At 44.6% G+C, this 21,830-nt stretch overlaps 1 protein-coding gene across 2 annotated transcripts in view; it reads right to left on the minus strand.

The window, feature by feature from the left end:
• Positions 1 to 13,478, minus strand: part of CDK5RAP3 (CDK5 regulatory subunit associated protein 3) — a 52,655-nt gene extending 39,177 nt beyond the window's left edge. The window contains exon 1 of one of the 2 annotated variants that reach the window (XM_040331325.1): positions 13,379 to 13,478. In XM_040331325.1, coding sequence (XP_040187259.1) covers positions 13,379 to 13,384 — 6 coding nt within the window. In that variant the 5' untranslated portion in view covers positions 13,385 to 13,478. Of the gene's footprint in view, positions 1 to 13,283; positions 13,344 to 13,378 lie in introns of those variants that run through there. The other variant, XM_040331324.1, reaches the window with a different exon arrangement.
• Between the last annotated feature and the right edge of the window lie 8,352 nt (positions 13,479 to 21,830).

Here is a 21,830-nt window from a genome sequence, read left to right on the forward strand (position 1 = left end):
GCGATTGAAATGCGATGCGGGAACCCGCACTGGATTTGCAGGGTTCTCGCATCTCACCAGTGTGAACCAGGTCTTCGTGCATCCAAAAGGGACAGGTGCATCATCCAGCCCTGTTGCAATGACAAGCTGCAGGTGGACAGGACTGAACGCTGTTGCTGTGGTAACCACATTTAGGGTCATGTGTTCAGGGACAAAGGTTCCTAAATGCACAGGGTCCTGAATATGGGTACTAAGTGGTACAGCCTTTGACAGGGATGGGGCTGTTAGTGTTGTACCTGCACTAAGGGCCCTATGCATTGAGGAAACTTTGTCCCTTAGGGCTTTTAAATGTGGCTACCACTCAGTGCAACTTTCATCCCTGTCCAGCTGCAGACTGCCATAGTCTGTAACAGGCTTCTTGCAATGGGGCTGGACGCACTGCTCCTAGACGTGTGCAAGGGGCCTTAAAGTAATACTAAACTCTGTTGTTTTTCCCATTTAAAATAACAAACATGTTAAACTTACATGCTCTGTGAAGTGGTTTTGCACAGAGCAGCTCGGATCCTCCTCTTCTCAGGTCCCTCTTCTGTGATCCTGGCACCTCCTATCTGCTGAGTGCCCCCACAGCAAGCAGCTTGCTATGAGGGTACCTGAACCAAGCCCCTGCTCTGTGTATCCATTCAGACACAAAGCTGTGGCCGGGCCCCACCCCCTTTCTTGCTCATTGGCTCAATGACTTTGATTGACAGCGGTCAGAGCCAATAATGCCATGCTGCTGTCTGAGCCAATGAGGAGGGGAGTCCAGGACAGCTCTCGTGCAACATTGCTGGATCTAGATGGAGCTCAGGTAAGTATTAGGTGGGCTGCTGCTCACAGAAGGCTTTTTATCTTAATAGAATGCATTAAGATAAAAAAAAACCTTCTGCCTTTACAATTACTTTAAAGTGGAGGTTCACCCAAAAAATACATTTTTAACATTACATTCAGCCGAGTTGTCCTAATGACAATCGGCTGTTTTTTTCCCCCCGTACATACCTTATTTTCACCGCCGCGTCCGGGTATGTGTCTTCTGCGGGACTGGGCGTTCCTAACCGATTGACAGGCTTCCGACCGTCGCATACTACGCGCCACGAGTTGCCGAAAGAAGCCGAAAGTCGGTGCGCAGGCGCCGTATAGAGCCGCACCGACGTTCAGCTTCTTTTGGCAACTCGTGACGCGTAGTATGCGACGGTCGGAAGCCTCTCTATCGGATAGGAACGCCCAGTCCCGGAATAGACATACCCGGAAGCGGCGGTGAAATACGGTATGTACGGGGGAAAAAAAAACAGCCGATTGTCATTAGGACAACTCGGCTGAATGTAATGTTAAAAATTTATTTTTGGGTGAACCCCCGCTTTAACAGCTTGCCGACCAGCCGCCGTCGTTTTACGGCGGAAGGTCGGCTCCCCTGCGTAGATATACGTCGGCTCTCGCGCAGACCACTAGGCACAGGCCGACTCCCGTGCCCGGTGGGCGCGATCGCCGCCGGGCACACGCGATAGCTTGTTACAGAGCGGGGACCGGGAGCTGTGTGTGTGTAAGGTCCTGTCAGGGAGAGAAATGCTGATCTTCTGTTCATACAACGTATGAACAGAAGATCGGTCATTCCCCTAGTGAGGTCACCCCCCCCCCTACAGTAAGAACACACCCAGGGAACATACTTAACCCCTTTCCCGCCCCCTAGTGTTAACCCCTTCACTGCCAGTGGCATTTTTATAGTAATCCAATGCATTTTTATAGCACTGATCGCTATAAAAATGCCAATGGTCCCAAAAATGTGTCAAAAGTGTCCTCCATAATGTCGCAGTACCGAAAAAAAAAAAAAAAATGCTGATCCCAGCCATTATTAGTAAAAAGAAATATTAATAAAAATGCCATAAAAATACCCCCTATTTTGTAAACGCTATAACTTTTGCGCAAACCAATCAATAAACGCTTATTGCGATTTTTTTTAAGCAAAAATATGTAGAAGAATACGTATCGGCCTAAACTGAGGAAAAAAAATGTGTTTTATATATTTTTGGGGGATATTTATTATAGCAAAAAATATAATTTTTTTTTCAAAATTGTAGCTCTATTTTTGTTTATAGCGCAAAAACTAAAAACCGCAGAGGTGATCAAATACCACCAAAAGAAAGCTCTATTTGTGGGGGAAAAAGGACGCCAATTTAATTTGGGAGCCACGTCGCACGACCGCGCAATTGTCAGTTAAAGCGACGCAGTGCCAAATCGCAAAGAGTGCTCTGGTCTTTGACCAGTAATATGGACCGGGAATTAAGTGGTTAAAGTGGTTGTAAACCCCTCCATATAACCACTTACACAGTGAAGTAACTGGCCTCAGTTGATACACAGAGATGAAACAAATCTCCATAACACACTATTTTCACACAGAGCTGTGGCTTGGCACTGCCCTCTCTCTTTCCTCATTGGCTCACTAGCTGTGATTGACAGCCAATGAGGAGGGAGAGCTCCAGAGAGTCGGGACTCTCATGCACATCACTGGATCCCAATGGGCTCGGGCAAGTATAGGGGGGGGGGGGGGTAAAAAAAATCCTTGAGACTTTACAACCACTTGCCCTCTGGAAGATTTACCCCTGTTCGTGACCAAGACATGTTCTTGCTTTTTGGCACAGTGTTACTTTAACTGACAATTGCACGGTCATACAACCCTGTACACAAACTATATTTATATTTTTTTACCCCCACAGAGATTTCTTTGAGCACCTCTGCGTTTTTATTTTTTGCGCTATAAACCAAAAAAAACTAAATTTTTATTTATTTTTAATTTTTTACTATAATACAAAAAAAAAAAAAAAAATTTCTACAATGCTTTGTGTGTATAGTCTTCGCATTGGTTTAACCCTGAAGTGTGGGCTCAGCCAGCTAACCAAGGTTGGAAGATTAGGTTATCTTTAACCACTTAAGCCCCGGACCTTTAGGCAGCTAAATGCCCAGGCCAGGTTTTGCGATTCGGCACTGCGTCGCTTTAACAGACAATTGCGTGGTCGTGCGACGTGGCTCCCAAACAAAATTGGCGTCCTTTTTTCCCCACAAATAGAGCTTTCTTTTGGTGGTATTTGATCACCTCTGCGGTTTTTATTTTTTTCGCTAAAAACAAAAATAGAGCGACAATTTTGAAAAAAAATGCAATATTTTTTACTTTTTGCTATAATAAATGTCCCCCAAAAACATATATAATTTTTTTTTTTCCCTCAGTTTAGGCAGATACGTATTCTTCTACCTATTTTTGGTAAAAAAAAAAAATCGCAATAAGCGTTTATCGATTGGTTTGCGCAAAATTTATAGCGTTTACAAAATAGGGGATAGTTTTATGGCATTTTTATTAATTATTTTTTTTTACTACTAATGGCGGCAATCAGCGATTTTTTTTCATGACTGCGACATTATGGCGGACACTTCGGACAATTTTGACACATTTTTGGGACCATTGTCATTTTCACAGCAAAAAATGCATTTAAATTGCATTCTTTATTGTGAAAATGACAGTTGGCGTTTGGGAGTTAACCACAGGGGGCGCTGAACCTGTTAGGCTTCACCTAGTGTGTGTTTACAACAGTAGGGGGGTGTGGCTGTAGGTCTGATGTCATCGATTGTGTCTCCCCTATAAAGGGATGACACGATCGATGCGCCGTCACAGTGAAGCACGGGGAAGCCATGTTTACATACGGCTCTCCCCGTTCTTCAGCTCCGGGGAGCGATCGCGACGGAGCGGCTATAAACGAATAGCCGCGCTGTCGTCCCGGATCGCTCCCCGAGGTAAGCCGCCCGCCGCACGCAGTGGAGGGGGTCCCAATCGGACCCCTGACCCGCGGAAAGGCAAGGACGTATATATACGCCCATCTGCCTGTCCGTGCCATTTTGCGGACGTAAATAGTCGTGCGGCGGGCGGTAAGTGGTTAACTTGTCCGACATTCCTATGTGTTATATTAATTACTACGGACCCCTGCGATGGCAACGATCAGGGACTTATAGTGGGACTGTGATAAACATGGCAGACAGTATGACACTTTGTGGGAATCAGTGACACTAATACAGTGATGAGTGCTGAAAAATGTACACTGTCACTGTACTAATGACACTGGCTGGGAAGGGGTTAAAGGAGAAGTATAGCCAAAGCTTCTCCTGTGCTGAAGCCCACTGTCGGCTGACTTCACAGAGCTGGCACAGGCTCTCAGCGAGCCACTCCCACCCCCTCCACAGTCCAGCACTCCAGTGGGCACGGGGGGGGGTGAAAAGAGAGTGGTAAGTGATAGTCACCAGCTCTCTGCTCAGTTAACGCTGAGAACAAAGTGATCTGCCACGTTTGAACGCTTGGTTCTCAGTCTTCGAGCTGGCGACCGATGCTGCATCCACCTAAGCGAGCATGATTCTAAATAAAGAAAACCAATACTTCTCTTTTAAACATCTAGGGCGGGTGTGTGACTGGAGCTCCGCACCTGGATGGCCTATTTATCAAGTTCTTACGGGATTTACTGATACACTAACCTGAGTAGTGGTGGCTGGTACCGGGCTTGAAAAGGGGGAATTCCGGATTGCAACGTAAGAGGAAATCGGCTCCTAAAACTCCTTCGCGCGCCTAAACTTTCCAGCATGGCGTCCCAGACTGAGCAGCCTGACTCACCTCTCATGTGGACTGAGCAGTTTAATGCACTGATGCAAGCTGTGATGGCTGCCAAACCACGCTCACAGCAAACATTGAACAAATGCAGATGAAGATGGGATTGATCAGGTGGGACATGAATACGTTTTGGAACAGACTGTCGGAAGTGGAGCGGAGGGTCGGGGACACTGAAGACACGGTCCGCGAACACGATGCCTCCCGTGCAAGTTAAGATGAAAGCCATGGAGTCTCGTGCGGAGGACCAGGAACAACTTGCGGCTGGTGGGCCTTCCTGAGGGAGTTGAAGGCCGCCTACACAGAGCACCTACTACGCATGCTTCTCCCACAGGCTCCATTCTCTCCTCACTTTGCGGTGGAAAGGGCACAATGGGACGACTCCTAGATAAGCGAAAACGACCCTGCAGCTGCCTGTCGCGTTGGGGGGCCTAGCCCTGCCTTGTTTCATAAAATACTACTGGGCATCGGTCCTGGTTACCGTTAAGTGGTGGCTATCTGAGGTGCCGGTCAACCCTGCGTCTACTTTGGAGGCAGCGCTGCTTGGTTCCTATTCAGAATTGAGAAATCTGATACAGAGGGCCCCCGATCCAACACACATGTGACTCCCTCCATGCATGCGACTCTTACAGTATGGGACGCTGTCAATCTGAAACTTGGTACACCGAACACCTGGTCCCCCGCAACCCCGTCATGGGGTAATCATCGCTTACCCCATTTTTACTCCATTTCAGACCCGATATTATGGGCCAGACATGGGATCACGACCTTGAGAGACATAGTGGCCCAGGGATAGTTGACTACCTTTGATACTCTTAACCCCTCCCATACCGCGCCAAAGGGAAATGACGGCGGCAGGAACCACTCGCCGATCCGGGTGGACGTCGTGTGTTCCCGGCGATCTAGGGCGCACGCGCCAGCGCTCGTGACCCGGCGCGGATGCCCGGCGGCCGCGATTGCCGCCGGGCACCCGCGATTGCCGGTAATCACGGCAGGAGTGTGGATCTGTGTGTGTAAACACACAGATCCACCTCCTGTCAGCGGTGAGGAGACCAATGTGTGTTCCCAGTACAGAGGAACACACATCGGTCTCCTCCATTTGAGAGTCCCCTCCCCCCTACAGTTAGAACACACCTTAGGGAACATATTAACCCCTTCAGGGCCCCCTAGTGGTTAACCCCTTCCCTGCCAGTCACATTTACACAGTAATCAATGCATATTTATAGCATTAATCGCTGTATAAATGTGAATGGTCCCAAAAACGTGTCAAAAGTGTCCGATGTGTTCGCCGCAATGTCACGGTCACAGTAAAAAAACACGAATCGCCGCCAATACTAATAAAAAAATTCATAAAATAATAATGCCATAAATCTATCACCTATTTTGTAGACGCTATAATTTTTGCGCAAACCAATCAATATACGATTATTGCGATTTTTTTTTTTACCAAAATATGTAGAAGAATACGTATCGACCTAAACTGAGGAAATTTTTTTTTTTTTTTTTTTAAATTGTGATATTAAATAAAAAAGTAAAAAATATTGAGTTTAAAAAAAATTGTCGCTCTTCTTTTGTTTATAGCGCAAAAAATAAAAACCGCAGAGATGATCAAATACCACCAAACGAAAGCTCTATTTGTGTGGGAAAAAAACAAAGATTTACTTTGGGTACAGTGTTGCATGACCACGCAATTGTCATTCAAAGTGCAACAGCGCTGAAAACTAAAAATTGGTCTGGGCAGGAAGGGGGTGAAAATGCCCTGTATGGAAGGGGTTAAGAGAAGCCAAGGCCTTCTGAACCAAATGTTTTTTAGATATCTCCAATTGCGCCATGCGCCCCTCCTCTATAGTATTAAAGATGTCTGACTTAGAGAGTGCGCTCCAGTCCTCGGATAGGGGGAGAACACTCTCTATTATATAGAATATGCTGGCTGTTCTTGACACATCTAGGGTCTCCCAACTGTTTACGCTTTGGCAGAGAGATATTCCAGACTTAGCAGATGATGATTGGGAGGAGGGTATCCAGCAATATCTACCTTTGATGATTTCGGCAAGGGATAGACTTATCCAACTGAAATTCATACACCGCGCCTATTACTCCTTGGCACGCTTGGCGAGAATCTACTCTCACCATATGCCACTCTGCCCTAAATGTGGCTCGGATAACGCCAATTTCTTTCATGTGGCCTGGTCCTGCCCCAAAGTGGAGGGGTTCTGGAGGGCAGTTTTGGACGACATCAATTCTATAGGAAACATAAAAGTCCCGTATAGTTCCGTCCCTCTCTTTTTAGGCATATGCGATTTCCTCAGAGGAAAAAAATGTTTGACTTTTATGTGACATTTTACGCTAGGAAGGCAGTCCTTCTCCACTGGAATCAAGCTCAACCCGCAACTCTGGCTATCTTTGGTAAATGCTGCCCTGCCACTCTATAAACTGACATACAGTGAGGAAAATAAGTATTTGAACACCCTGCTATTTTGCAAGTTCTCCCACTTGGAAATCATGGAGGGGTCTGAAATTGTCATCGTAGGTGCATGTCCACTGTGAGAGACATAATCAAAAAAAAATTTCCAGAAATCACAATTTATGATTTTTTAACTATTTATTTGTATGATACAGCTGCAAATAAGTATTTGAACACCTGTCTATCAGCTAGAATTCTGACCCTCAAAGACCTGTTAGTCTGCCTTTAAAATGTCCATCTCCACTCCATTTATTATCCTAAATTAGATGCACCTGTTTGAGGTCATTAGCTGCATAAAGACACCTGTCCACCCCATACAATCAGTAAGAATCCAACTACTAACATGGCCAAGACCAAAGAGCTGTCCAAAGACACTAGAGACAAAATTGTACACCTCCACAAGGCTGGAAAGGGCTACGGGGAAATTGCCAAGCAGCTTGGTGAAAAAAGGTCCACTGTTGGAGCAATCATTAGAAAATGGAAGAAGCTAAACATGACTGTCAATCTCCCTCGGACTGGGGCTCCATGCAAAATCTCGCCTCGTGGGGTCTCAATGATCCTAAGAAAGGTGAGAAATCAGCCCAGGACTACACGGGAGGAGCTGGTCAATGACCTGAAAAGAGCTGGGACCACCGTTTCCAAGGTTACTGTTGGTAATACACTAAGACGTCATCGTTTGAAATCATGCATGGCACGGAAGGTTCCCCTGCTTAAACCAGCACATGTCAAGGCCCGTCTTAAGTTTGCCAATGACCATTTGGATGATCCAGAGGAGTCATGGGAGAAAGTCATGTGGTCAGATGAGACCAAAATAGAACTTTTTGGTCATAATTCCACTAACCGTGTTTGGAGGAAGAAAAATGATGAGTACCATCCCAAGAACACCATCCCTACTGTGAAGCATGGGGGTGGTAGCATCATGCTTTGGTGGTGTTTTTCTGCACATGGGACAGGGCGACTGCACTGTATTAAGGAGAGGATGACCGGGGCCATGTATTGCGAGATTTTGGGCAACAACCTCCTTCCCTCAGTTAGAGCTTTGAAGATGGGTCGAGGCTGGGTCTTCCAACATGACAATGACCCGAAGCACACAGCCAGGATAACCAAGGAGTGGCTCTGTAAGAAGCATATCAAGGTTCTGGCGTGGACTAGCCAGTCTCCAGACCTAAACCCAATAGAGAATCTTTGGAGGGAGCTCAAACTCCGTGTTTCTCAGCGACAGCCCAGAAACCTGACTGATCTAGAGAAGATCTGTGTGGAGGAGTGGGCCAAAATCCCTCCTCCAGTGTGTGCAAACCTGGTGAAAAACTACAAGAAACGTTTGACCTCTGTAATTGCAAACAAAGGCTACTGTACCAAATATTAACATTGATTTTCTCAGGTGTTCAAATACTTATTTGCAGCTGTATCATACAAATAAATAGTTAAAAAAATCATACATTGTGATTTCTGGATTTTTTTTTTGATTATGTCTCTCACAGTGGACATGCACCTACGATAACAATTTCAGACCCCTCCATGATTTCCAAGTGGGAGAACTTGCAAAATAGCAGGGTGTTCAAATACTTATTTTCATCACTGTATCTAGGAAGGAATTGCCCAAAGAAATTAGATAAAATGTGGGCCGCTTGGGTGAAGGCGAGGCAGCTTACCCTTGAGTAGAGTTCGGAGGCTCTTCTCTACACCCCCCCCCCCCCCCCCGCTGGTTCTTTTCAACTTTGGTCTAAATTTGAGAGATGTATGACTTGACTAGCCATGTGGGGTTCGCCTGTCTCCCCCCCTCCCCATGACATCTAGCTCCTGGGATTCACTTATACCAGTTGCTAGCTGCAATCTAATTGACTGCTATATTTACTGTACCAACTTCTACTTGAAATGTTTGTACTACCGCTATATGATTTCTGTCTGAGTGTGTTTGTACCTTGTTTTTTCTGTATGTTTTGTTATAATTAAATAAACTTTATGTTAAAAAAAAAATCTAGGGCGATCAAAGGGTTAAATATCTGCCTAACCAGTGTTTGTGTGTACAGTGTGGTGCTTTCACTAAGGGATGTGCTGGATTTTACTCTCTGCTTTGCAGGAAAACAAATACTAGCACATCTCCGCTGACTGGACAGAGCTCTGTTCCGTTTTCCTCCTCGCTGATCAATGGGTGCCAGGCGTCATCTATTCGTCAGCTTGTGACGTGACTAATCACAGAGCGCCACCCTACCTGGAAGTGCCGGATCACATACTTGGTACAGTGCCTTGAAAAAGTATTCATACCCCTTGAAATTTTCCACATTTTGTCATGTTACAACCAAAAACATTAATTTATTTTATTGGGATTGTATGTGATAGACCAACACAAAGTGGCACATAATTGTGAAGTGGAAGGAAAATTATAAATGGTTTACAACATTTTTTTTAAAATAAATATGTGAAAAGTGTGATGTACATTTGTATGGCGCCCCCCTGAGCCAATACTTTGTAGAATCTCCTTTCTCTGCAATTACAGCTGCAAGTCTCTTTGGGGATGTCTCTACCAGCTTTACACCTCTAGAGAGTGACATTTTTGCCCATTCTTCTTCTACAAAATATCTCAAGCTCTGTCAGATTAGATGGAGAGCGTCTGAACAGCAATTTTCACGTCTTAAAACAGATTCTCAATTGGATTTAGGTCTGGATTTTGACTGGTCTATTCTAACACATGAATATGTTTTGATCTAAAACATTCCATTGTAGCTCTGGCTGTATGTTTAGGGTCGTTGTCCTGCTGGAAGGTGAACCTCCGCCCCAGTCTCAAGTCTTTTGCAGACTCTAATAGGTTTTCTTCTAAAGACCCATACACACGATCAGACTTTTTGACAACAAACTTCAAAATGAGCAGATTTTCAAAAAAATGTATACCACCCTCCCAACGCATTCTGGTCATCTCCACCGCTTACCAGATGCATCAGTAGCGGCGGAGATGATCCGATCCTTTCCCCTGCTTGGCACTAAGTCGAGTGAGGGAATGATGGTCCCCCACTCAACTCAATGACGTTGAAACGGCACTTCTGCCCGATGGCCTCAAAGGGACATTTTTTTTTTCCTCACTAAACATTTTTTTTTATATTATTTTATTGCATTTTAGTGTAAATATGAGATCTGAGTTTTTTTTTTACCCCAGTTCTCACATTAAAGAGGTCCTGTCATGCTTTTTTACTATTACAAGGGATAAAAGTGAGCCAAAATTAATATATTTTTTTTTTTTTAAAAGGGACAGTGTAAAAATAAAATAAATAAGAAAAAAAAATTGAAAGCACCCTGAGCGTGCGTGCAGAAGGGAACACATACTTAAAGCGGGAGTTCACCCATTTATAAAAAAAAAAATTTTCTTCCCCTTAGATTCCTGCTCGTTTGGTCTAGGGGAATCCGCTATTTGTATTAAAATATGAGCCGTACTTACCCGTTTTCGAGATGCATCTTCTTCCGTCGCTTCCGGGTATGGGTCTTCGGGAGCGGGCGTTCTTGATTGACATTCTTCCGAGAGGCTTCCGACGGTCGCATCCATCGCGTCACTCGTAGCCGAAAGAAGCCGAACGTCGGTGCGGCTCTATACTGCGCCTGCGCACCGACGTTCGGCTTCTTTCGGAAAATCGTGACGCGATGGATGCGACCGTCGGAAGCCTCTCGGAAGACTGTCAATCAAGAAGGAACGCCCATTCCCGAAGCCCATACCCGGAAGCGACGGAAGAAGATGCAGCTCGAAAACGGGTAAGTACTGCACATATTTTAATGCAAATAGCCGATTCCCCTAGAGAAAACGAGCAGGAAGCTAAGGGGAAAAAGTGCCCTCTAAGGGTGAACCCCGCTTTAAGTGGTGCCCGCATATGTAAATAGTGTTCAAACCACACATGTGAGGTGTCGCCGCGATCGTTGGAGCGAGAGCAATCATTCTTCCCCTAATTTTTAAAAGTCGCCTATGGTGATTTTTAAGGGTCAAAGTTTGTCAAGATTCCACGAGCAGGCACAATTTTGAAGCGTGACATGTTGGGTATCAATTTACTCAGCGAAACATTATCTTTCACATTTTAAAAGAAAATTAGACTAACTTTACTGTATTTTTTTCTTATCAAAAAAATAAGAAGTGTATATGTTTCCAAAAAAATTGCGTTTGTAAGACCTCTGCGTAAATACAGTGTGACAGAAAGTATTGCAACGATCGCCATTTTATTCTCTAGGGTTTCAGATAAATAAAACAATATATAATGTTTGGGGGTTCCAAGTAATTTTCTAGCAAAAAAAAAAAAAAAAAATGTACTTGTAAACAACAAGTTTGAAAAATAGGCCCTGTTCTTAACCTCTTTGCGACCGCGCTATAGACAAAACACGTCTTCAGCGCGGCGCTCAATTGCCGGGAGAATGTCCCTTGGGCGTCCTCCTGTTTACCAGTTCCCTGTGCGCCGCCGCAGGCGCGAATCGGGGAAAAGCTGTGCCCGCCAGTCATGCGCGTGCCTGGCGGCCGCGATGTCCTCCATTTGCCCCGCAATCGGCATTTACAGAGCCAGGGACGTGGAGCTATGTGTGTAAACACAGAGCTTCATGTCCTGTCAGGGAGAGGAAACCGATGCTGTGTCCCTTGTACATAGGGACGCCAATCGTTCACCGGACCTCCCCTCCCCCCACAGTAAGAATCACTCCCTAGATAACACATTAACCCCTTGATCGCCCCCTAGTGTTAACCCCTTCCCTGCCAGTCACATTTATACAGTAATCAGTGCATATTTATAGCACTGTTCGCTGTATAAATGTGAATGGTCGCAAATAACCGCCATTACTAGTAAAAAAATAAATCATAAAATCTATCCACTATTTTGTAGGTGCTATAACTTCTACGCAAACCAATCTTTTTATGCTTATTGCGATTTTTTTTAACAAAAATATGTAGAATACGTATCGGCCTAAACTGAGAAAAAAAAATGTTATTTAAAAAAAAAAAAAATGGGATATTTATTATAGTAAAAAGTAAAATTGAGTTTTTTTTTTTCAAGATTGTTGCTCTTTTTTTGTTTGTGGAGCAAAAAAATTCAAATCGCAGAGATGATCAAATACCACTAAAAGAAAGCTCTATTTGTGGTAAAAAAAAAAAAAAAAGGAGAACGTCAATTTTGTTTGGGAGCCACATCGCATTCAAAGCGTGACAGTGCTGAAAGCTGAAAATTGGCCTGGGCAGGAAGGGGGTGAAAATGCCCAGTAGGCAAGTGGTTAAAGGGGTTGTAAAGGTTCCTTTATAATAAAAAAAAAAAACACACAAACAACAAACATATTATACTTACCTCCACTGTGCAGCTCGTTTTGCACAGAGTGGCCCCGATCCTGGTCTTCTGGGGTCCCTCGGCTACACCCCCCCCCCCCTCTGTTCTGGGAAGCTCTCTCCTAGGGGGGTTAGCTTGCTTGCGCGCTCCCAGAACGGGGGTTAGCTGATGCGGGAAGGAGCAGAGACAGCCACCGAGGGACCCCAGAAGATGAGGATCGGGGGCCACTCTGTGCAAAACGAGCTGCATAGTGGACGGCGTGCCGCATCATTGATTTGACAGCAGCGGGAGCCAATGGCTGCGCTGCTATCAATCATCCAACGTGGTCGAGAAGCCAGCGTGTTAACGACGTGTGACTTTCGAGGGGTCAGGTAAGTAAGCGGGGGGGGGGGGGGGGCACTAATCGTTAGATGTTTTTCACCTTAAAGCATAGAATGCACCAAGGTGAAAAAACATGAACCTTTACAACCCCTTTAAGTGGTCAATGATCTGGCCTGCACCAGACATCTAGATCAGGCAGCCGTGACATTCCAGCTGTTGTGGAAATACAAGTCCCAGAAGGCATTGCAAGACCCTGTCAGCCACAGGCATGACTCCCTGAGCCAGAGGCATGATGGGAGATGTAGTTTCACCACAGCTGGAGTGAGTGCTAAGGTACACGTAGGGGTGAGGTGAGGGCAATCCTGACACAGTGTCACCCCAGGACAGGCAGGTTCTGCACCTCCTAATAACACTATAGCAAGTGACTGGTCACCATAGTTGGAGGGGGCGCTCCAACTATGCATTCCTAGGCCTCAGGTGTTCTCTCAGAAGAGGACATGCAGGCTCTTGTAGTTCCCTGACAGCTGCTGGGGCACAGGCAGTGCGGCCTACACATAACACACACCGAATTGTAAGTCATAAGTCCGGTACGTTCAGCACCTCCTGTCCACAACTCTCCTCCACCTCATTACACGGCTCCCCCCCTTCTCTCAGTCATACCTGCATCCCGGCTCCGGTGACTCCTAGGACACGTGTACCGGACACACAGCTCTGCACCAATCACAGCTTGCTGTACGTCACACCAGAACCCGCCCACAAACGTCACCATACCAAACACAAGAGAACGGCGGGGGGCGTGACGTATATGGAAGAAAGATGGTAGTGCAGTACTATAATCCACCACTAAGTGGCAATAGAGAACCAAAATATTTGTGTGCATGAGCCATTCACGACCGCGCACAGCATCACGAGAACGCGCATCTAATTTGTAGCCTTTCTGGTGAAAAAGGCGACTCCATTCACATCATGAAGGTGGAAGCACACTTTCTGGAGCAGAAACTGGGGTCATTTATTTTATTTTTCTGCACTTTTTTGCGCGTGTTTACTTGAACAGTGCGACAAACGCATCAAACTATTTTCAGACATGGAGCTTTTGCTGCAAAACGCGTGTTAGTTTGGGGTGCGTTACTTAACGGCACCGCAAGCATGACGTGCGTTTTCCGAAAGGCGTGTTAAAATGTGACATGTGAGCAGGAGCGGGTGCATGGATCCGAATGCAGAGCCTCTGTGTTCAAAGCCTTGCACCTGCTTCCGCCTGCGATTGTGTCTGTGCATCCACTTCTACGGGCTGCCTACACACAGCTTTAAATTGTGGTGTGTTGCGTTTCTTGTAACACGGTCTGCATTTTATGTGTAGCGCTGGTCTCCCAACGAGTTGGGCGCTATTGTAAATTTAGGGGTGTCTGAGCCAATAGTTGGGCTCAGACTCTGTTAATTCTATTTAAATTAGCCTCTGTTCTGGCTATGGTTGTGCTCGGTAGAAGTTTTCCCTTGTTGTCTGAAGGTGGCGTTACCACTTCAGGCCCATGTTGGAACTCAATCAGACCATAATGTGTTAGGTGACCCCTCTCGGCAGCAGCACAGTGGGAGTGGTCAACCCACTGTGCATGCTGGGAGGGGGTACTTAACCACTTAAGCCCCGGACCAAAATGCTGCTAAAGGACCTTGCCCCTTTTTGCGATTCGGAACTGTGTCGCTTTAACAGACAATTGCGCGGTCGTGCGACGTGGCTCCCAAACAAGATTGGCGTCCTTTTTTTCCCACAAATAGAGCTTTCTTTTGGTGGTATTTGATCACCTCTGCGGTTTTTATTTTTTGCGCTATAAACAAAAATAGAGCGACAATTTTGAAAAAAATTCTATATTTTTTACTTTTTGCTATAATAAATATCCCCTAAAAATATATAAAAAAACTTTTTTTTCCCTCAGTTTAGGTCGATATGTATTCTTCTACCTATTTTTGTTAAAAAAAAAATCGCAATAAGCGTTTATCGGTTGGTTTGCGCAAAATTTATAGCGTTTACAAAATAGGGGATCGTTTTATTGCATTTTTATATATTTTTTTTTTACTACTTATGGCGGCGATCAGCGATTTTTTTCGTGACTGCGACATTATGGCGGACACTTTGGACAATTTTGACACATTTTTGAGACCATTGTCATTTTCACAGCAAAAAATGCATTTAAATTGCATTGTGTGAATAAATGTAGCGCCTAATAAATGAAGAAAAGAACCCTTAAAAAAGGATCTCTAAAAAAGAAAAAAAGAAGTAATCCAATGGTGGATATTCTTTCATCCACTCAGAGAATATGTAAAGTGCACAACCATGTGAGGTGAGTATTTAAACCATGTATAAAGTGGTGGGTAAATGATTAAACCGAGTGTTTAATGTGAGCACCAGGTTATAATATTTAATCCAGTGATCCGGGACTAAAAGCCTTCCCTGAAAAAAGGGGGGGCACTAATATAGATGTCCCAAAAAATTCACACTAGTGGTAACAATCAAGTGATAAGTGAATGCATCAGCTGTTAACCGACAAGGCTAAAAGTGAATAAAGGAAAAAACTCTTATTCACCAGAGTGATAATGTAGTAGCCAGGGCTTTTTTTCAGGGGGAACTTGGGGGAACTCAGTTCCACCACCTTTGGCTCAGACCCTTTGGTGCCTGCTCACCACAATCACTTGTAAACACAAAAGTCTGATTTCTGTGTTTACAAGTGACAGCTCTGCACTCTGTGTGTAACCCCCCTGAACTCTGAACTCTGTATATAATGCAATCCTGGTATTTAATGCCCCTTTAAGACCCTTCTACTGTTTTTGAAATCTGAACGGGGTCGTGGTTGAGTTCCTGCACCTATTTTCTGAGAAAAAAAGCTCTGGTAGTAGCATATACAGTCCTAAGCTTACATGACACTCGTGCAACTTGTTTGAAAGTTCAGAATATGGCAATTCTTTAACCCAAAAAAAATATATATATACATTGATCTAGGTTCAAACAATTATAAAGAACAGAGTCTTTGTAAAAACAAGTCCCGTGTAGGCAAATCAAAAGTGTCTATATGGCTGACATACACACAGCAAAGGTCCTTGTGAGTGATGTGAAGTGGATGTATATAGAAATTCTTCCAATTGTGAGATAGAGCAGATATCTTCAACCCGACAACTTATCAAAAGATATTTCGATAAATAGAATAGGTGGGTACTCTTACCAGAGCAGTTGGACCCTCTACTCACCGTACGGTGGGAGGGTCGTCAAGGCTTGTACAGACCGATTGTCTGAATCCAGAAAGTGGTCACTTCTATATTCAAGGATGACTTGGTTGTTCAGAGATATCATGCCAGACTTCTCACTGTCAGCAATGGCTCAAAACACATGCGGAAGAAAAAAATATAGAGGTGCTCCTCATGGTGTAAAACTATTATATTTAATAGTATAAAAATTCCAAAATTCAAATAAAATCATAAAAGAGGCTAACACAGCCACACGTGATGAAAAAACAGCACACCAGAAAAATCGATCACAAAAAAATGCAAAAAAACAATATGCAAAAAAGATGATATAGCAGCAAACTCCCACCTTTGGATAGGTATAAGGAGTGATTCAATAGTTGTAAAATGCAGCGGAGGTACGTTTGGAACGGTCACCCTACCGGTTTCGTCACTATAAGGACTTCAACTGGGGTATCTGACCTACCCACGCTGCTCCCCTGCATTAAAAAGGAACGTGCATTTTTGATGCCTAAAGTTCCCCGTATCCCTACTATATATTTTTTACCAAAAATACATAAGGATAACACCAACCCTCCCGGAAGACCCATCATAAGTGGGATTAATTCTATTACCTCCCGGATAGGGAGATATATAGATTTCCACTTACAACCCATGGTGAGGAATATACCTTCCTACCTTAAAGACACTAGGCATACCATCGCCCGTCTTAATGAGGTAGTGTACAGTGGAGACATCATGCTGGTAACGGCGGACGTGTCTTCCCTGTACACGAGTATTGCCCACCACTTAGGGTTCCAAGCGGTAGAGTGCTTTCTTCGCCGCAATGGGAACATTCCAACGATCCAGAAGTATTTCATTATGGATTTGCTCAGATTTGCGACCACTAATAATTATTTCTGGTACAATGGTGAGTTTTTCTTGCAAGAGAGAGGCGTGGCAATGGGGGCCAAGTTTGCCCCCAGCCTTGCCAACATTTTCATGGCCAAATGGGAGGAGGATGTCGTCTATGCTTCTAACCGGCCAGAGATTGTTCTCTGGGCCAGGTACATAGACGACATCCTCCTCCTATGGAGGGGCGACCGCCAGTCGCTTGACCTATTTATGGCCTTTCTGAATACCAATGAAGTAGGGATTGCTCTCACCTATGAGGCAAGTTACTCCAAAATCAACTTCCTTGACCTCGAAATTCAGGCCCTTGATGAACGTCTAGTAACCAGAACATACTTTAAAAACACTGATCGCAACAGCTATATTCCGATCGATAGCTGCCATCACCCTGCCTGGCTTAAGTCCATCCCAAAAAGTCAGTTGCTACGGATACGACGCAATTGTTCAGACGGAGATTTCTACACACAGGCAGAGGTACTTAAACAGAGGTTTTTGGATAAAGGTTACCTGGAGGAACAAATTGAGGAAGAAATAACAAGGATTGGAAGTATTGACCGTTCAACCCTCACAATAGAGAAAACTAAAGCAGTCCAAGACCCGAAATTCAGAAATGCATTCTTTACCACCTTCTCAAGTCAGCATAAACAGATTAAAGATATTATTTACAAACACTGGGGAATTTTAAAAGAGGACCAAATCCTTGGACCCACGTTGCCTAACAACGCTACAGTGATATATAAGGGAGCCACTTCTGTAAAAAATCAGGTCGCCCCCAATGTCATTGACCCCCCTGTTAGACCCTCCTTTTTTCCGCTATCTAAAGGCTACCACCCATGCAGGAAGTGCAAAGTGTGTCTCAATAATACACACGGGAGAAGGAAGACCATTTCCTTCCAGTCTAGTATCACCAAGATTGAACACCCCATGAGACAATTTTTTACCTGCGCATCTACGCACATAGTGTATTTGATCACCTGCCCTTGTGGAAAACAGTACGTTGGTCGGACCATTCGGAGCTTTTCCACAAGGGTAGGTGAACATGTTGCGAAGATCAAGAAAGGATGTGATAAACATACAGTGCCCAGACACTACTTACAAGTACATAACAAGAGATTGGAAGGCACTACTTTCTTGATTATAGACAAATTCATTCCACACTGGAGAGGGGAGCCAAGCACCAGAGGTGTTTCTAAATTAGAGGTCTTCTGGATCTATACGCTCAAAAGTTACACACCATTCGGCCTTAACGTCGAGTGGGACGTAAATGCGTTCATCAACCAATCCTAACCAGGTTTTTGATAGATATGGAGTACCATCATATGCATTTATATGGGGTGCATATTCTGCACCATTGTGTAAATTTTAACCTAATTTTCATTTTTTATGTTTATATGCTGTATGAGGGTATTTTTTCACTCCATAAACCATGCATGTCTATTATGATGTCTTTTTTTACCATATCCTGAATCCGTGAGAGCCAACTACTATTATTTTTTATATTTTTATATTTTTATATATATAGATTTTTATACATACTGCGGTTTTGATATAAATGATGGCAACCAAGGATGATCTATTATCCCATTGGAGCGAGTGTCATATTTGGAACCTTGTATGATGCAGCTGGTCACAGGATTGTCATGCAACAACAATAGGGTGCTATAGATGCATTGACATTTATCCTTGGAACGCACCGTGAGATGCAACGCTAACGCGCTGACGTCAAGACGAGGCGATACAGCTATTGACAGGCTCCTATTGGCCAGCTAAGCTCCATTTCCTCCTATGTGAGATGGAAGTGACTCGTTTGCCCATATCCAATCCATCCCCGCTTGGTACGCATTTTGACACGCGGCGCTGTCGTGCTGACGTCATCGCGCGGCGCTGCACCCTATGTGAGACTAGGATTGGCCGTATTGTCTCCGTCTCTCTCCCTATGAGTTATGTTAGATAAGGGAAGTGACATTTGAAACGCCGGCCAGTCATTAGGCTGATTGATTTGGAACGCACGCCATTGCGTCAGGTGTGGACACTCACGGATCAGGATTTCAGGTACATAATGCAGGGGAGCAGCGTGGGTAGGTCAGATACCCCAGTTGAAGTCCTTATAGTGGCGAAACCGGTAGGGTGACCGTTCCAAACGTACCTCCGCTGCATTTTACAACTATTGAATCACTCCTTATACCAATCCAAAGGTGAGAGTTTGCTGCTATATCATCTTTTTTGCATATTGTTTTTTTGCATTTTTTTGTGATCGATTTTTCTGGTGTGCTGTTTTTTCATCACGTGTGGCTGTGTTAGCCTCTTTTATGATTTTATTTGAATTTTGGAATTTTTATACTATTAAATATAATAGTTTTACACCATGAGGAGCACCTCTATATTTTTTTCTTCCGCATGTGTTTTGAGCCATTGCTGACAGTGAGAAGTCTGGCATGATATCTCTGAACAACCAAGTCATCCTTGAATATAGAAGTGACCACTTTCTGGATTCAGACAATCGGTCTGTACAAGCCTTGACGACCCTCCCACCGTACGGTGAGTAGAGGGTCCAACTGCTCTGGTAAGAGTACCCACCTATTCTATTTATCGAAATATCTTTTGATAAGTTGTCGGGTTGAAGATATCTGCTCTATCTCACAATTGGAAGAATTTCTATATACATCCACTTCACATCACTCACAAGGACCTTTGCTGTGTGTATGTCAGCCATATAGACACTTTTGATTTGCCTACACGGGACTTGTTTTTACAAAGACTCTGTTCTTTATAATTGTTTGAACCTAGATCAATGTATATATATATTTTTTTGGGTTAAAGAATTGCCATATTCTGAACTTTCAAACAAGTTGCACGAGTGTCATGTAAGCTTAGGACTGTATATGCTACTACATTATCACTCTGGTGAATAAGAGTTTTTTCCTTTATTCACTTTTAGCCTTGTCGGTTAACAGCTGATGCATTCACTTATCACTTGATTGTTACCACTAGTGTGAATTTTTTGGGACATCTATATTAGTGCCCCCCCTTTTTTCAGGGAAGGCTTTTAGTCCCGGATCACTGGATTAAATATTATAACCTGGTGCTCACATTAAACACTCGGTTTAATCATTTACCCACCACTTTATACATGGTTTAAATACTCACCTCACATGGTTGTGCACTTAACATATTCTCTGAGTGGATGAAAGAATATCCACCATTGGATTACTTCTTTTTTAGAGATCCTTTTTTAAGGGTTCTTTTCTTCATTTATTAGGCGCTACATTTATTCACATATTTTTCACAAACCATCCTTTTGTTATGCTGGCAGCCTAGATCTACTTTTGTCTGCGCAATATTATATATACTTTTATTTAACTTGCATTGTTTATTGTGAAAATGACAGTTGCAGTTTGGGAGTTAACCACAGGGGGCGCTGAAGGAGTTTCGTTTCACCTAGTGTGTGTTTACAACTGTAGGGGGGTGTGGCTGTAGGTCTGACGTCATCGATCGTGTCTCCCTATAAAAGGGATCACTCGATCGATGCAGCCGCCACAGTGAAGAACAGGGAAGCCATGTTTACACACGGCTCTCCCCGTTCTTCAGCTCCGGGGACCGACCGCTGCACTCCAGCGGCGATCGGGTCCGCGGGACCCGCAGTCCCGGTCACGGAGCTTTGGAGCGGGTCGCGGGATCGCGCCCCCACGGCTGGGTACTAGTACAGGACGTACCTGTACGTACATGTGCCCAGCCGTGCCATTCTGCCGACGTATATGTGCAAGAGGCGGTCCTTAAGTGGTTAAGGGGCAGACACCGTTTTTCGGGGTCCTTCGCCTCGCTGCCCTCCTGGCACGAGGTGAGTGTGCGTGATGTCAGTCTCTGGACCATGTTTGGTCTGAGGCTGTGTTCCTGTCAAGTTGGCCCGCTATGCTGGCTGGGGCCTATGGTTCTACAGAGGAACCCAAGCTGTAAATCCAAGTGGAGGAAGCTGCTTAGCGAAGGAAACCGGGGGAGGACCTGCCCTGGAGGAGACAAGCGAGCCAAGCTGATGTCTCGGGATAGGCCTGGGAACCGCGTTAAGGAAAAGGGATCCACTACACAAATCACCTTACAGTCCGCCGAATTGGCTTAAAGGGGTTGTAAAGGTAATTTTCTTTCCCCTAAATAACTTCCTTTACCTTAGTGCAGTCCTCCTTCACTTACCTCATCCTTTGATTTTGGTTTTAAATGTGCTTATGTCTTCTGAGAAATCCTCACTTCCTGTTCTTCTGTCTGTAACTCCACACAGTAATGCAATTCTCCCTGGTGTGAAGATAGCCTCTTGAGGGGGGAGGGGGCGAGCAGGAGTGTCAGGACACCTACTAACATACAGCTCCTTTTTCTATCTGCAAAGTAGAGAGTGTCCTGACTCTCCTGCTCGCCCCCCAAGAGGCTTTCTCCACACCAGGAAGAAAGCCTTGCATTACTGTGTGGAGTTACAGACAGAAGAACAGGAAGTGAGGATTTCTCAGAAGAAATAAGGACATTTAAAAGCAAAATGGAAGGATGAGGTAAGTGAAGGAGGACTGCACTAAGGTAAAGGAAGCTATTTAGGGATTTTTTTTTTTTACCTTTATGTAGCGCTACCCCCGAAGGAGCCGCTGATTAGATTTTGGGATCTGCGTATTTAAGTTACCTCCATGATGTGTCCAGGGGTAGGATAGTGATGAGAGCAGTAACGGAATGTTCAGACTGTTGGTTGACGTTTTCAATGCTTTATTTCTGGTCCAACATGACCAACAGTCCAACTGAGGTAGATAGAAGTAGGTTGGTGAAAGAAGAAACATGCAGATTCAGGCCTATGGATAGATTGAAGCAGTCCTGCTTCTAGTAGCAGCTTTTACTTCGTCGCCACTTCAGCCAAAGTGGGTATAGTGCCCCTCTCACAGGCCTGGCAGCCGGAGCGTCACTAGAACTTCTGGGAAGGAACAAGTCTCTGCCACAGACTTGGCTCTAATAGGATTAGGATTTA

Source organism: Rana temporaria, chromosome 12 (assembly GCF_905171775.1).
Source record: "Rana temporaria chromosome 12, aRanTem1.1, whole genome shotgun sequence".
Lineage (NCBI taxonomy): Eukaryota > Metazoa > Chordata > Amphibia > Anura > Ranidae > Rana > Rana temporaria.